This window comes from Naumovozyma castellii, chromosome 5 (assembly GCF_000237345.1).
Source record: "Naumovozyma castellii chromosome 5, complete genome".
In the NCBI taxonomy this organism is placed as follows: domain Eukaryota; kingdom Fungi; phylum Ascomycota; class Saccharomycetes; order Saccharomycetales; family Saccharomycetaceae; genus Naumovozyma; species Naumovozyma castellii.
Window position 1 is genome coordinate 178,048 of NC_016495.1, and position 15,934 is coordinate 193,981.

At 35.0% G+C, this 15,934-nt stretch overlaps 8 protein-coding genes and 2 non-coding genes across 10 annotated transcripts; 5 read left to right on the forward strand and 5 right to left on the reverse strand.

Annotated features, from left to right (window-relative positions):
• Nucleotides 1-3,697: 3,697 nt before the first annotated feature.
• Nucleotides 3,698-4,876, reverse strand: NCAS0E00970 (uncharacterized protein; the record flags this gene model as incomplete). Its single annotated transcript, XM_003676480.1, has 1 exon — nucleotides 3,698-4,876. The coding sequence occupies one exon, from the start codon at nucleotides 4,874-4,876 to the stop codon at nucleotides 3,698-3,700; it is 1,179 nt and encodes a 392-aa protein (XP_003676528.1).
• A 1,488-nt stretch (nucleotides 4,877-6,364) lies between these two features.
• CLB6 (B-type cyclin CLB6) lies at nucleotides 6,365-7,528 on the forward strand (the record flags this gene model as incomplete). The annotated part of the gene is made up of 1 exon (XM_003676481.1): nucleotides 6,365-7,528. The coding sequence occupies one exon, from the start codon at nucleotides 6,365-6,367 to the stop codon at nucleotides 7,526-7,528; it is 1,164 nt and encodes a 387-aa protein (XP_003676529.1).
• Nucleotides 7,529-7,757: 229 nt separating this feature from the next.
• Nucleotides 7,758-9,056, reverse strand: CLB1 (B-type cyclin CLB1; the record flags this gene model as incomplete). Its single annotated transcript, XM_003676482.1, has 1 exon — nucleotides 7,758-9,056. One exon carries the CDS (start codon nucleotides 9,054-9,056, stop codon nucleotides 7,758-7,760), a length of 1,299 nt encoding a protein of 432 aa, XP_003676530.1.
• Nucleotides 9,057-10,416: 1,360 nt separating this feature from the next.
• NCAS0Etrna18K lies at nucleotides 10,417-10,514 on the forward strand. The gene is made up of 2 exons: nucleotides 10,417-10,454; nucleotides 10,478-10,514. It is a non-coding gene; the product is annotated as a tRNA-Lys (tRNA).
• A 45-nt stretch (nucleotides 10,515-10,559) lies between these two features.
• On the reverse strand, nucleotides 10,560-10,641 carry NCAS0Etrna19L. Its single transcript has one exon. It is a non-coding gene; the product is annotated as a tRNA-Leu (tRNA).
• A 221-nt stretch (nucleotides 10,642-10,862) lies between these two features.
• VOA1 (Voa1p) lies at nucleotides 10,863-11,660 on the forward strand (the record flags this gene model as incomplete). The annotated part of the gene is made up of 1 exon (XM_003676483.1): nucleotides 10,863-11,660. One exon carries the CDS (start codon nucleotides 10,863-10,865, stop codon nucleotides 11,658-11,660), a length of 798 nt encoding a protein of 265 aa, XP_003676531.1.
• Nucleotides 11,661-11,924: 264 nt separating this feature from the next.
• VMA21 (Vma21p) lies at nucleotides 11,925-12,158 on the reverse strand (the record flags this gene model as incomplete). The annotated part of the gene is made up of 1 exon (XM_003676484.1): nucleotides 11,925-12,158. The coding sequence occupies one exon, from the start codon at nucleotides 12,156-12,158 to the stop codon at nucleotides 11,925-11,927; it is 234 nt and encodes a 77-aa protein (XP_003676532.1).
• Nucleotides 12,159-12,327: 169 nt separating this feature from the next.
• On the forward strand, nucleotides 12,328-13,131 carry SRB5 (Srb5p; the record flags this gene model as incomplete). The annotated part of the gene is made up of 1 exon (XM_003676485.1): nucleotides 12,328-13,131. One exon carries the CDS (start codon nucleotides 12,328-12,330, stop codon nucleotides 13,129-13,131), a length of 804 nt encoding a protein of 267 aa, XP_003676533.1.
• Nucleotides 13,132-13,263: 132 nt separating this feature from the next.
• Nucleotides 13,264-15,051, reverse strand: NOP7 (mRNA-binding ribosome synthesis protein NOP7; the record flags this gene model as incomplete). Its single annotated transcript, XM_003676486.1, has 1 exon — nucleotides 13,264-15,051. The coding sequence occupies one exon, from the start codon at nucleotides 15,049-15,051 to the stop codon at nucleotides 13,264-13,266; it is 1,788 nt and encodes a 595-aa protein (XP_003676534.1).
• A 223-nt stretch (nucleotides 15,052-15,274) lies between these two features.
• GTF1 (glutamyl-tRNA(Gln) amidotransferase subunit F) lies at nucleotides 15,275-15,814 on the forward strand (the record flags this gene model as incomplete). The annotated part of the gene is made up of 1 exon (XM_003676487.1): nucleotides 15,275-15,814. One exon carries the CDS (start codon nucleotides 15,275-15,277, stop codon nucleotides 15,812-15,814), a length of 540 nt encoding a protein of 179 aa, XP_003676535.1.
• Nucleotides 15,815-15,934: the final 120 nt, after the last annotated feature.

The window sequence follows — 15,934 nt, forward strand, 5'->3', positions numbered from 1 at the left end:
TTGTACAAAACTTGATATCTAGACTCTTCACCTTATGATATTAATAGTACCACTATTTAGAATCGGTTTCCATATATGAAGAACTTGGGATTTTTAGCTCTTGCTGGACATGTTCTATGTAAAATAAAATTTTAATATTCATCATTAACCTTTTGGTTTCATCCCATGTAATACCTGCTAACGTCAAATGATATTTATAGAAGGAATTTTTTTGCACTTATTCTCTACTAGGATCACGCTTCTTATCGCCACATAAAATAAAACCAAGTCAATTTATTCAGAGACATAACTTCCTCAAGAATTAATTATACTAGGGATTTTAGATTCCTAAATACTAAACATCCTTTCCATGCTAACAACTACTTTGTCAAGTAACTATCGGTAACCATAAATAAAGGCATGATTGGAGTTTGGATATGCAGAAGTAACTCAAACGAAAAAAAAATTTTATCTCATAATCATGTAAGAGAAAGCACTTCATAGTGATTAATTCTCATTTTAATGTGCCTCCCTTATAATCTTGTTTTAAAGATATATTCTTGCCACTAGAAGAATATTGTGGCCTGCCGACAACAGTATTTTCATCGTAATCCAACAATTTCTTATATACATGCGCCTGCTCAAACAGATTATATTGGTAATTGTCCTCCGTATCCTCAATAGTTACAGAAGGTTTTAAGCAGAAGATGTCTCCACAGGGTAAAACATATGACTGCAATACAATAGACGTAGATGTAGCTTTAAACACTTGAAGTAGAGACGACAGAATTTCCTTTGTCATACTCTTTGGGCGATAACATTTCGAAACCACTTGATGTACATTTTTTTTGGCAAGTTTGATATACCGCTGAATTTCTAGATGACTTTCGGATAACCAAAATTTCACTTAAGTTGTGGCTGGTTTCTAAAAGAGTTCCCCTGTAATTTTCTCCTAAAAGAGTGGGTAATGTGTGAACTTTTTTTGACAATACTCGCATCGTAGTAATCCTCAAATCTCCATGAGAACTTGAGCGAACGACATGAGCTCCTTTTTGTTTGCATACGACCTTCGAGCAACCACATTTCTGTTTACACTGCTCAGTTGCAAACTGCATTACATTACGTTTTGAATCGACTCCCCATTCGGTAGGAAATTCTCTGGAACTCATTAAAATTTTTGTTAACAGTTTTTTTTTTGATATTAGCCAAAGTATTACAGCCTAAAATACTTGCAACCTCAGCTTTATATGTTGCTCTAGCTTTGGTTGTTGTTGCACAAAACGATAGGCAAAAAGGTAAGCTAAGCAAATTTCTGGAATATTTAATTGGCATTGATGTCGCATTTTTTTCCAGAATTTCCAATTCCGTTAACGAAAATGCTTCAGCCGTGGCGTTTGTTTTACGTGACAGTATAATGATTTCTTCATTACCAGCAGATTATATACTCAGTAGATTATATCTGACTCTTTCAATTCCGATTACATACCACCAACATAGGAAGCTGGATTTTATATCCTTCCGAAGTTTTCTTGTTAGACTAGCTCAAAAAATACGTATTAAAAATATGTAAGTTATTGAATTGATATCTTGTTTGCCCCTTAAAGTAGACACTTCCAAAATTAGATAGAAAACTCTACCTTTCTTTGTGTGGTTCCTATTGTTCCTTCAAATCCGGTTTTTCAAATTTCACATAGCCAGAGGTTTGTAACGTCAGTTTATATATAATCAAGGCATCAACAATGAAACTTTTGGCTGACCTTTAGCACGATTGTATTGATTCACCTTTACTTAAGCCCATGAACAAACATACGCTACAAAGGATAATTGTGAAGAGTTACCTTGTGAACTTTGGGGAAAAAGAATGTGTCATAAAAATGGTCACGTAATATAGTTGTATACTTTACATACATCAGATAGAGGAAAATATTCCGTCTATTACGTTTATTTTGTGCTATTAAGTTTTGCTTACTTTAATCTAACACATCGTAATTTGCAAAAGCAAGGCCTAACAAATACAACAGTATTCAACTTTTGAGCCAAAACATGGGTGGGGCAGCAACGTTTCCCGTTGCCCGCTAATACAGGAGGTGTCTTTTAGGATGCTACTTGAAACAAAAAAGTTTGCCATCAAATTGTATGCACCAATAAAAACACTTGAAGTGACGAATTGTCAGACAGTTCTTTGAGTTTTTTCAAGCGATTATGGAGAGATTGTTAAATATAGTAAGTTCCTTAATGAGCCAATGTTTCCCATACATTTCCTACTTGTTTCCACATCCATATCGTGGCGCGACGTGTAATTCGGTAAATGGTGGGCGGACAACAACGTATGTTATGGATGGACTCGGAGTTTTTTACGGAAGCGCTGGGTTCTACGCCATTTGTTAGCGTCCCAATGGTTTTGAACATAGTGAAGAAAAGTTTGAATAATTTTGATGTGTTCTAGACTGTTAAATATATAAGATACATATTTATCTATTTCTACGTTAAAATGGTTGGTACCTAATTCCTAATTAGAAGAAAGTGTCTAAGAGTAGGTGGGCAAAGTAAAGAAAATCGAATTATTCTCATACAGGTTAATTCTTAGCATTAATTAAAGCTGTCAGCTTAGCTTGCCTAACCAAGGAAGTTGGAGCATCACCATGACAGGTAACATGACCTCAATAATTCTAATATTGGTGTTTTCTCAAAATTGTTCGCTCTCAGTTAACTTGTTCCACTCACCTGTTGTGGAGACTCTATAATATTCAAAAGTACCTTCCTTGGCACCAAAAGTGTGGAATGGTTCTAAATGGTTCCATGCTTAGATTTTGTTATAACGTGTATGTTCACCATGAATCAATTTTTCAATAGTGTAACCGTTATTATTCAAGACAAACAGGTATGGCCTTAAGTTCCATCTGACCATGGTAGAAATTTCTTGGACAGTTAACTGTAAAGATCCATCACTAGTCAATAGAATAGTTCTCTTCTTTGGATCAATTTTTGTAACACAAACTTCATTTGCCGAACTATTGGATATACTCAAAAAATTCCTTGTGGAATATCTAATGGTTGGAATAATCCCTGTTTTGGTGGTTGTATGCTTTCATTATCTGCCATTGAGTACATTGGAGGATGCGGGTTTTAAACATTGATGGCTTGTATCATTTCAGATATTATTTACAGGGTCATAAGTTTACATTTCTTACAAAACATGTATCCCTAATAACCTTATCAAATACAATGAAAATGTAACAGGAGCATTGCAGAGACCAAAGGCAATAACCACATAATGAAAGTGGCCAAATCGTGTAAGTTCTTGAGATTCTTTTGTTAATGGAATCTAACGATATCCAGAGTGTAACTCTAACGTAGTAACTATGGACAGTGATTATGTATTACTACCTCGTGACACTTATTACAGAAGAAAGGTATTTGAAGAAACAACCTATAATTTTTCTTTTATAAAAAATATGTGCTCTACTAAATGTAAAGATCACATGTTTGATGTAAAATGATAGTGCAGCTAGACTCTACCAATTCAATATTGTACATTATTTAGATAGACTAGTTGTGTTATTTGATTAACCAAAGGAACAGCATGAACACATGTATATATTCCAATTGTGCACACTTTAAAGTGTAAGAAGTTCGCAATACTTCACATTGTCTTTATATTATGGTATATAATTTATAGTAAGTTTATGCTTACATGCTCAAAAGTTAGAAAAGTTTGCTAAAAGTAGTCTTCCTTTCCACTATTTGACGAAGATGCCTCTTGCCTTAGTTTTCCATTTCTAAAGTCCCATTTTGTTCCAACAAGATCCGAAGTTTTACCTCTAGGAATTAATGCTTGTAACTTCTTAATATCTTCCTCAATGGGCATGAATGTCAGCTTGTCATTGGTTTTGTTATACCTATAATTCAATAATGTAATTAATGGTATTATGAAATCATCTAGCGTATCCTTTAACAAATGGATCAAGTTAATATTCACCGTGTCACCTCCCTCCTTCTTTTTCTTTATTTGAATTGTGTCCTCAAGGTTTGTCTTCAATTTCGTTTTCTTCTGAGCAAACTTTAACTTGAACATACTTTTCTTATTGATAGTCTTTTCAGATAATATGGTAGAATTTAATTGCGATAAAGGGATAATATTAGAGAGACAAAATATGCATTGTTTCAACATTCCAATGGCCACCCCACATTGATCATTTCTGTATTCATCCATCGATAAGAACAAATAAGTGAGGCCCTTGAGATATGCAATGAGCTGTTTATTATTATTAGTTGACATCAGATCTTGACATCCAATACATAATTTTGCCAAAAATAAACTTGATTTGGATAATTCCTTCAATTCAAGTTCTTGGAAATCAAGAATTGCATTTTTTCCATTGGCGTATATTTTGGATCTTAATTTTGACAATGTAAGGATTATAACCCCTAACTGTTGTAGCAATTTAAATTGCAGGGCCAGCTCATTAACCAGTGAAAAATGTGGCGTGGTATATTGAAACTTCAATAGTAAATAAGATAGGTAATCCGTATACCCTAACCCATTCTTTAAGTAGGGACCATTGTTGGACCATAATTGTGATCCCGTTTCCGGTGTATCATATGCTCGTTGTAATGAATCCAGTATGATACCTTGATGAAAATACGATAGATCAATGATTAGTATTACAATGTCATCTAATAGAGGCAATTTATCTTGATTCTCCTGTGAGAGACCAAGCAGCTGCGATAAGAGTAGGTCATTGTATTCTGAAAGGGTGTCAATTGCAGAAAGCCAATCTATCGATTCGCACGGTTGAATTAATATCCTTTGGACATTGCTTCTCGCATGCAGCTGATTTTGATCCAATAATTGTGCTAGCGTAGAACTATTAGGTAATTGCAAGGGTAGAGCCATTGTCGGACCGTTTCTTTCATGGAAAGACGTGCATGTTGAGTAAGTAATACATAAAACGGAGATTTCAGTGAAATAATTGTTCTTTTCAAGAAAGAGTTACGCGGTAACGTTACGGGCGTTTGATGAATAATTAAGCTTTGACAGTACGTAAAACTCTCATATCGAATATTCTACTTGTATTCTAAAAGAATGTTGTTTTCTATGTTACAAGATTGTGCAAGTGAAATTTGATTATGCCATCAGTTACAATGTGAAAACCCCATCTAAAAGCTGATTACCTTACCTCTTCCACAAGAGGCTTCAGAGGACTCATGTTTTGGCCTTCAATCAATGCTACAGAATAACGAACCCAAAAAAGGGATCTGGAACTTTGGTGGATCCATGACTTTCTATGTTCAGGAACACAAGGAAACTAAAAAGATTGAGAGTTATGATCCATCAGTTAAGATCAGCGTACTGAGTCATCACACTTGAATATATACCTGCTGAGTTGAAACAATTCAATGACTTCCTATTGAATATAAGGGAGCCAACTTCTTCTCATGATGGACCATTTATCAGAACATAAACACAAATCCTTAGAAGGCATTTATCCCCAAGCAGAAATTATATATCTCGTATGCTCATTTCCAAGAAATGAAGTATCTTCCGTTATTCCTAACGCTTTTAATCAGTTTTGAGTCCATTGGAACTCTAATTAAAATTATATTCCTAAATTACACAATTATGGAAGCTGTGTAAGTTCATTGTTGTTTGAGGCCTTTCCAATATCCCGATATACGGTTACACCCTTTTCAGAACGTTTTTCAGATAGCGAAGAGAGGAAACTATCATATATCTGGAGTTATTGGTAGTTTATAGACGAAAAGCACGACAATTTCTAAACTGAAGCCTAGTCACCACTCATTATCTTTGTATTCTAATTATTTAATTACGTTAATTAATTCAGTTGAAACAAACATCTAATTTTTTTTGCCGTTTAGTAGATTGAGAGGCATTTCAACAAGTTAAAGTATCGTTTTCATGTAGACTTAATCAAATAATTTTACAGCCATATAATCAACTCGATTAACAGCAATATATGGGATCTAAAACCTAAATCACTAAGAGAAGAACAAAAGACTCACCGTACATGGTCTACCGTTACACTTCTAATACCTATTCCATGAGAAATAGTTCAAGTGCTCGTTTGTTTTTCAGACCTAACGTTGCTTCCATTCACTCAACCAGCATTTTTTGCCAAATTAGCCGCCAACGCGAAAACACCAAAAAGTTGATGAAAGAAAAGAATAACGCGACGCGCATTTTTGTTTACACGCAAACTACGCGTTAACGTCAGATGGGAAGAGAGAACAGCATGGAGGATTACCTTATTTAAATATAATACAGATGCAAGGGAAATCGTAAATCTGGCTTACCGTTCTCTCTTCCTAGCCTATCTTGAATTGCGTAAGCATTAGAACAACAATAATTGAATAATATTCCAACATGTCAACGACCAATACTCACTCTCATACTGAATTAAAGAAAAAGGGCAGAGTAGCACTGGCGGAAATACAATTCAACCCTCAAGTAACACATAATAATGATGATGATGTCAAGATCAAACTACGAAGGGATTCCAGTTCTAGCTCGAAAAAGAGGAATGTGTCTTCTGTACTTGGCGATAATGATAATGACAATGTATCTGTTTCTAAAAAACTAAAAATATATAGGGATGATGAAGATACCGACCTAGCTGATAATGAAAAAACACTGGTGGAAGATATTGGAAAGGAGGTGGTGACAGATACGTGGAGAAATCTAGATTTATTGGAGAAGAACGATGTCTCCATGGTGGCAGAATATTCAAATGACATATTCACATACCTTTACAATCAAGAAAATATATATCAACCGACGCATAATTATCTACAAGATCCAGAGTCACCCTTCTATATTCGTCCCTCCATGAGAGCCATTTTGGTGGATTGGCTTGTAGAGGTTCATGAAAAATTTTCTCTTGTACCTGAGACTTTATTATTGGGAATTAATATAATGGATAGATTTCTTTCGTTTAATAAGGCAACAGTGAGTAAACTACAACTCTTAGCTGTTACATCATTATTCATTGCTGCTAAATTTGAAGAGGTTAATCTGCCCACTGTAACCACCTATTCTTACATTACGGATGGGGCTGCATCCATTGATGACATTAAAAGTGCTGAATTATTCATTTTGAAAAGTTTAAAATTCCAAATTAGTTGGCCCAATCCTCTAAATTTCTTAAGAAGAATTTCAAAAGTGGACGGATATAAGTTCGAAACAAGAAATATGGGTAAATTCTTACTAGAATATATCATGAGTTGCCCTAGATTTGTCAGTCTAAAACCTTCCGTGACAGCTGCTTTAGCAATGTATACTGCAAGAAAGATTAAAGGAGACAAAGAAATTTTTTGGGATTCAACTTATATTCATTATAGTGGAGGCATAGATGCTGATCATGATTTAAATTTTCAAGGATATTATAGAGAGTTAATTGAAGAGTTAGCTAATCCAACTACCGAATTGCAATCATTAATGAACAAATACAAGAAACCAGCATTTAACGCTGTATACTACAAAATAAGGCACCTGATTAAAAAGGAAATTAAGAAGTATCAGGAAGAATAATTTTCAATTATTCAGCTATTATTGTATATCATAATTTTTTTGCATTGCATTGCGATCACATTCCCTACTCATTTATAAATGCATAACCTATTTAATATATCGCATCACTAAGATAATAATACACGAAATTATTTATTAATTCATTAACGTTTTACATATTGTAGTTATCTTTTTCTTTCTTGTAGGAATATATTATTTGGGAATGAGAAGCCGAGGGTTGCTCTCTTGTTTATTCATTTAATGTCATGACATCATAACCATTCTGTTTCACTTTATTGGCCCATTGAACCGAAATAATCGATGCCTTCAAAAACCTCTTCGAACTATATTTCAAACGCAGTTCAGTATGTGTTTCTGGATTATTCAAATAATCCATTATCATATGACACACAGGTTCCAAATCACTTACTTGATATCCACCACTGTAATGAATTAGGTTGTCATTCCATTTCCCCTTACCTAGCATTTTTCTTGATAAAAACATTGCAGCTGCAGAACAAAGAGATGGCATTACATCAATGAAATTAAAATCAATCATAGTTATCTCTAACAAAAATTTGGCTAACGTTCTTGATTGAAGATCGTAATCATCCGCTTTGGAAATTCTTCTCAAAAAATTCATGGGATTAGGATAATTTAGATTGAACTTCAAAGCTTTTAGTACAAATTTTTCACCTTTCTTAATTTCATCAATGGAACATGCACCATCTGTTTCGGATGCAAAATGTTTGACACTTGGAGAATATATCTCTTCATATTTTGAGGCTATAAATAAGCAATATGTGCCTACCAATTGTAATTTATTCAATGTGACTTCTTCCTTACTAAGAAATCTATCCAGCAGATTAATAGCGAGGTATAAAGTTTCTGGTAAGAGCCCAAATTTATTATGAACTTTAATTAACCAATTTATGAGAATGTCTCTATTATGTGTTATGTTTTTATGTTTGATAATTTGTTCTTTATTAGGTAGTGTCAACAATTCAAGTTGATGCAAATGTTCAAAAATGTCGTTAACATATTCACTTACCATCAAGGGGTCATTTCCATCTTCTTCGTCTAGATCATCCCAAATACATTCTTCAACATCTTTAATCTTTTCAGCTTTTATTTTTTTCGGGGTCTTGTGTTCAATTTGAGCAGATATAGGTCGTTTCTTAGCATGTGCTATATTGGTATTATTGGTGGGGACATTAGTTATTTCTTTGAACGGGAGTTCGCCTATTCTTGGTTGCCTTGATTCAAAATCCCTTTTACTTGGAATTTCATTTTCCTTATCAGTATCATTGTAATCATCAATCAGATAAGAATCTATAATATTGTATTCTGGGACATGGTGCATTTCTTTTTCGCTTTCCTTTTCCTTGAGGTATTCATTTTGGGATCCTATTTTTAGCTTTCTCAACTTTTGAACGTTATTACTTCCAATATTAAGTGTACTCAAATGAGTATTGGTTACATTACCCAATGCAAGTCTCTGTGTACTCTTAAAGGAATGCAATGACATATCTATTATACTTTGTGTCATCCTGACTTGAATGACCTCAACGAACTTCTTGATCCCTCTTTTTTTGCTTGTCGTATGGAGTTAAAACAAAATCAAAAAATGAAAGTTTATAAACTAATCAGTTTAACTTATAATTATAAATAAGAAAGAAAAGTTGCTGCCCTGGAGTCAGGGTTGAAGGAGTTCTGCGTGAGTTTTAGCATGGAACAGCGTTTACACATATCGGACTCGGGTACGAGGGAGTGCAGTTATTGACAAGATATGCATATGTACTAGGCACGCACTGTTTACAGTTCACAATTCAATTATCGTACAGTACCTTTGGTCTTAAAGATTGTTATTACAGATCAATTCTGTGTTCAGAAATGCACGCAGCTATTTGAAAAAATCGTTTTAAGCTGTCACAAAATTCGATATTTACATTTTGCCCGGTTTGGAGTTTTTGTTTGCGTATTTCCCAATCGGGAAATTTGTTTAGTTAATTTCCTGAAAAGGACACAATGATTTGCAACGATCGCGTAATCGATACTCTTAAAGAAAATCTACCTGGAGTGCTTCTAATTGGTGTGGCTCGTCACTGTGGATAGGTTGGTGGGTAGGTAAGGTCAGGGGGGACGTAAATCGAACCGGTCATCTTCTTAAAAATGTTCAGAACCCAACCTGGAAATTGACGTTGAAAATACCAGGGCCTTCTATTATCTTTCCTCTATTAGTATTTAGTTCCGTATTCTCAATTAATTTTTCTGGCTTTCCAGAATGCTGTTTGTATTTTATATGTTAGCAGGTTTTACTTTACAACATTTTTTTAGTGATACTGTCCTTCAAGTAAGGAAATTACATTCCAAACATTCAAATACTTGCAGGAAAAGTTTTAATAGGCCATTAATTCTTGTTTATTTAACTTATGTAAATTAACAAGACCGGCTACTTCTACTAAGACCATCTTCCTGTTCCATTAAATTGATGATTTCTGGATGATCGTTATTAGTATTAGACATGCTTCTCAATTTAATTTCTTTTATTAAATTGTCGCTGATGTCCTAAAATATGTAAATATTCAATATATAAAATCTTGCATTTTCAATCTTCAAGTATAAGTTGTTAGTTCCTATTTATACAGTTCAGGAATCTGTTATTTTGGCTGTTTCAATTTGAAACTTCTGTAAGGAGGTTTCATATTCGCCGTAACAACACAAACTACTCGGTCAACTGCTGTTAAACTCTGGTAACAAGAAAACATGATAGCCCAAAATCCATTACCTGCTATTACAACTGGCAAAATTGGATGTACTGGCTCCAACTGCGTAATAATCAAATGTTTCAAATATTATACCCTCAGTTCAAGCCTGAAAAATCTCACATATGCAACCCGAAGAACTCATCCTTGTTAGCTCAGTTGGTAGAGCGTTCGGCTTTTAAGAGACTTTATCTTAAAGCAAGGATACCGAAATGTCAGGGGTTCGAGCCCCCTATGAGGAGTTCTTTACTTTTTCATATTTTTTATTTGGAGAAAATATTAAAAAATGATACCCGCGGGGTTTGAACCCGCGCCTCCGAAGAGACCAGGACCTTAACCTGGCGCCTTAGACCACTCGGCCAGAGTATCGCACGAAACTGTTTTTCCAAGTCGTCCAAAATTTCCACCAGGCACAATAAATACTTCGTACAAGACGATATATTGAAGTAATGCAACCGGACTCTGCAACTTTTTTAAAGACAACCACATTGCTGCTTGACCAAAAATGTCTACAGAATCCATCACTTATAAATCAGAATACGTCCCGGAGTTCCTTTCTCCATTGAAACATTAAACAAATACCAACAACAATGCTTTTGCAATATGGGCTTCAAGGCTGTCTGATTGTCTTTTTACAATTTTTCACATTGGTGTCGTCATTGGCCACCACTTCCTATATTTCCCTCACATCAAAGGAACTTCTAAACGATTCCGTTGACCTACTTAACGATGCCAATTCCAAAGAACCTGTTGTTGTCTTCCAGTTTGAACAATTCCCACTTTTTGAAAAATTGATATCATTAAATTCCAATGTGAATTGTCCTTTCTTTACCAATTTCTTTAAATCCAATGAAATGGTCAAATTCACAGAGACTCAATCATTAGATTCGGACAACTTGACGGATGACATGAATGTGCAAGTTTATGACGTTGGGACGTTGCCTCAAAGTACTTCCGAATTGCTGTATGATAGTTCCCTGGATGATAAGGTTGTCTTTTGGTTTAATTTTGAAAATTTAGAATATAATTTGGATGATTTGGATTCATTTTTGGAATCTTGTTTGATTTTCTTGGAAGATTCATTGGACACTTCTGTCAATGTATTGATCAATATTGTCGATGAAGGTGTAAGCGTGGAAGACTTGCAAATTGAAGCCGACTCTTCTTTCAATGAAAAGAGAAAGGAAACAAAACATAAATCAACTAAAGACGAGGATGAACATGACGATTCCTTAAGTAAGATTTGGACCGAAGGATTATTGATGTGTCTATTGGTTTCATTACTACTACTTATTATCCTCGTCATTGCCATTAAATGGATGGCAAGTATGGATATTAGTTACGGTGCATTAGAAAAATCAACAAACCCATTAAAGAAGACTAATTAAAGTAGTATTATATATATTATTTTATAGCATTTTAAAATAAACTACGCAATAATTAAAGAGTATATCATGATTAGGCAAAAAGCATTCATATAGACCCACGTAACGTTGTGTAGATATAACTTACCAATGGATTCCTTCCGTTTCTGAATAAATAATTGTATTTGTAATGAAATGAGATGGCGACGAATTGTATATAATGTCTGTTACCATAATTATAGCAATAATATGGAAAAAACTCAAAAGTAATGCAGAAACAATTTTAAATCATTCTTTCTTATCTCCCTTTTCGTCATTGTAGTCTTCTGGATTCTCTGTAAATGCCACTACAATGTACCCAATGAGCACCACATTGGCCATAAGAGCGGCCAAACCACCACTGATTAAAGTATTTGGTGTGAATTGTTGCACGGTAAAGAAAGTAACCAATGGTAGGACTACCATGGCTGCTGTAAAAAGCATCAATTTCTGGATCACTGAACGTGGAATATCGACTGCCATTGCTTCAGTTGTTGTTGCTACTACTAATGAGATATTTTGTACGTAACATTAAAGAGCAATCAATACCTTTTAGAGCATTGAAAAAATGTTACAACAGCGGCTCTTTTGAAAAACTCTATGTGAACGACAAACACGGTCAGGCAAAGAACAGTTGAAAGATACATACAAAATGGTTCAACAATTGAGTCTCTTCGGATCCATTAACGATGACTCGTATGACCTCTTTGTATCCACCATCACTACGCTCTCAGGAACGCCTCCCATCCTATTCTCCAAACTGTCCACTAACTGGAAACCAAATCCTCAATATGATATCGAAGGCACCAACGCAAAGAATCAATTGGTAGAACCCAATAGAATTAATCTCCATAGAGAATTGACGCTTGATCAATTGAGGCTACAGGAAGAGCCGGCTCAATTTGATTACAATATTTTAAAGAAAATAAATCAGGATCACGCCCCATTTGATCTAACACTTCTCGACAAGATACTGAAGGAATGTAATACGAATGGCGATGATAAAAAACATAAATCATGGGTGTTCTCTATGTCTGATATTCCTGCTACCGGGAATAATAGGAAAGTTTCCGTACAGACGATATATGAATCATTAATCACATCCACAGCCGGTATAGATTCGTCCATAACAAAATTTATGAATGAATTGGCGTACGTTTATGAATATAGTTATATCACAGTTGGTGTCAAATTCTATCTGAGACATGAATTGCTCATAGAGGTGTGTAAGATATGGAACATCATCTCTGATGGTCAAGTATCCACAAGTTCACAAGTTACCAGCGGAGGTTACCTTATTAAGGCATATGTGGATGTTAATAAAAGTACAGACATTGACCGAATAAATTATGCTGAGAATATTTTAGTAAATCTGCAAAAGGAACTCCAAGGTTATGTGGATTTGATAACACCAGATCGTAAATCGATGGATTCAAGACTAGGTTATGGTATATAGATTCCCCTTTCACGTTATACGCATGCTCAACGAAAAACGTCTAAAAAATAAATATAGTAGTAACAAATGAATTTTTTTTTCCTGTAGGAAATATATAATGTACAAGTTATAACGTTAGATAGAAGATGAAGACTATTTCTTATCTAATTTTGCTAATTTGCTCTTAGTCTTAGCAATTTGCTTTTTCTTCTTTTTCAAGTTTTCAATCTTATCTTCTTTTTGATTGTTAGAATATTGCATTTTCTTGTACAACTTACGTTGTTTATTACTCATCATAATCATCTTTAGATTCTTTTCTTCCTCTTCTTCAGTCAACTTTCTTTTCTTAGAAGCCTTAGTTGGCTTTGATGAATCTTCAGTTGTTTCTTTGGCTTCAGTGTATGTAACACCTTGGGCTTCTAATTCCAATTCTTTTTGAGCCCTTAGTTCTTCATCGTCCTCTTCAGATTCTTCAGCATTTTCTTGTTCATCAGCATCAGCGTCATCAACTTCAGCCTCGCTTTCGCTTGCTTCAGCATCTTCCTCATTTTCTTCAACTTCAGCATCTGGGTTATAACCAGTAGCATCACCCCATGGACTTAAATGAGGAGGCAAAGTTTCTCCAGGTAAGTATAGGTTAGCTGGGACTAATTCACTTTTATTAATACAGTCGAAGATCCATTGTGGTTGGATGTATGTTCTGCCAGCAATTTTATTCTTCAAAACAGGTCTATCCACAATTTGATGGGTAATCTTACTTAAATCAATATCATCTTTATTTTCTAATTGATCCAATGCTGCTTCACTGATCAAATTACCACCACAAGACAAAATCAAAAATTCAATAATGTCAAGTGGGACTTCTCTACCAATATAGAAAACAAAATCTTGAAACAATGTAGCCACTGGGGAATTAAATTCGGTAGGTTGTGCTAAGACATCACCTTTATTTTTGCTGTTATCTTCAAATTCATCTAATTTGACAGTTTCCACACGTTCTTGTTCTTCAGCATCCTTTTCCTCTTCATCTTCCTCTTTATCATCTGCATTTAAGGCAGATTTTAATGTCTTGGAATCTAACGTTTGCACTACATCCGTGCTTGGTGTAGATAAGGCTGGAGCATTAGTATTGGAATCCTCTTGAGATTCCAAGATGTAAGATGATAGACCACTAATAATTTTATCCTTTTCCAAATCCAATTTTGGTGGATAGATCAAATCTCTATCAGTGTATAGCTTAAACAAAACAAAATGTAATAATGTGGAGTAGAATTCCAAAAATGTCAACATAATTCTGAAGTCAATATCAGATGGAATATTTTCAGGAAATTTAAATGGTACCAACCATCTAACATCTTCACCCATCACATTAGCTTGGTAGTAAACACCTTTAATGGAAACAAATACTTTTCTCACCAATCTTTCCCTAGCAACATAGGCCAACCATTGATTACAGATGGCACGTGCATCATTGGTGACTCTAGAGGAAACTTGGGAAGTAGCAGGTAAATTGGCGAACAAGAATAACATATTCAATGCATCATCTAAATCGGCAACAGCATCTGGGAAACTTGGGTATCTCTCCTTAATGATATGATCTAATTTGTAAGTGGATCTGTTTTGTTCCAATTTCTTTGCAGAAGAAACTTCACCTCTACCAAGGGCTCTAGTTAACTTCTTAGCGAAAGTCTTATGTTCTCTGAATTTGGCCAAGACGGGTTCGTGCATCAAATATTGGATATCCTTGGTGTAGTAAAAAGTAGTTGGTGCAGTAGATCCCTTGTTAGCCTTCTTCTTGTTACGTGGCTCACGAGGATAGATACCTTTGAAGATACATAGACGTCTGAAATCGGCTAATGATACTTGTAGCTTACGCACCGCTTGCGATCTAGTAATAAAATTACGGGCATTACCACTGGTATTCTTCTTCTTGATTCTCATTTCGGATAGATTTTTTATCTCTTTAGTATCTCTAACAGTGAGTAGGATCTATTACCATTGATCAAGAAAGTGAAAAATAAATTCTGATGGGCATCGCAAATTTTTTCTTCAAAGAATTTTCAGGGTCACCCGGGGGACGTGAACAATAGCAAATCCGTTAAGGGAAATGGACTGAACTATGAGAACCACTAAAATTGGGATACGTATGGATGGAAGGTGACAGATGTTGTCACCCAGATCATACCGGAATGCCTATTTAATTGCGCACTCTACAGTAAGGTTTGCTTCCTCGAAGATAGGCCCTCAGTTGCGCTCCATTGGAGAGGTGGAACAGCTGTTTTCTCAACCAGACGAAATAAAGACTGATCCAACGATACAGACTCCTAAGCAGTCATTACCATCGGAGGAATTGGTCTTGAAGTTACTTAAGCTTTCAGGGTTGCCTTCTAAGTGTGCAAGTATTCCTGTAATACAGCAGAATCTATCAAAGCAGTTGGATCTGATAAATAAATTGCACACATTTTCGCCGGAAAATAGTCAAGATGGCATTAAATTGGATCCAAACCATGCTAGAATAATGCCCCGGTCTACTCATAAACTAACATATAAGGAACTGATGGAGAAAATTGAATACCAAAAGCAGAATAAGGACCCCGAACTTGGTGAGGTAGAAGATGGTTCTTGGAACGCTACTGAGACAACCAGCATATCAAGGAATGGATATTTCGTCTTTAGACATGGGTTCATCCACGATGGAAACTGATGAACTGTTTGCTCTCTATGTTACAACAATAATATTCAAACTTCTGTAATTAATTATTTTCTAAGTTATATAACCCTTAAAAATATCATTAGTGGATACTCACATTCAATACTTTCATCA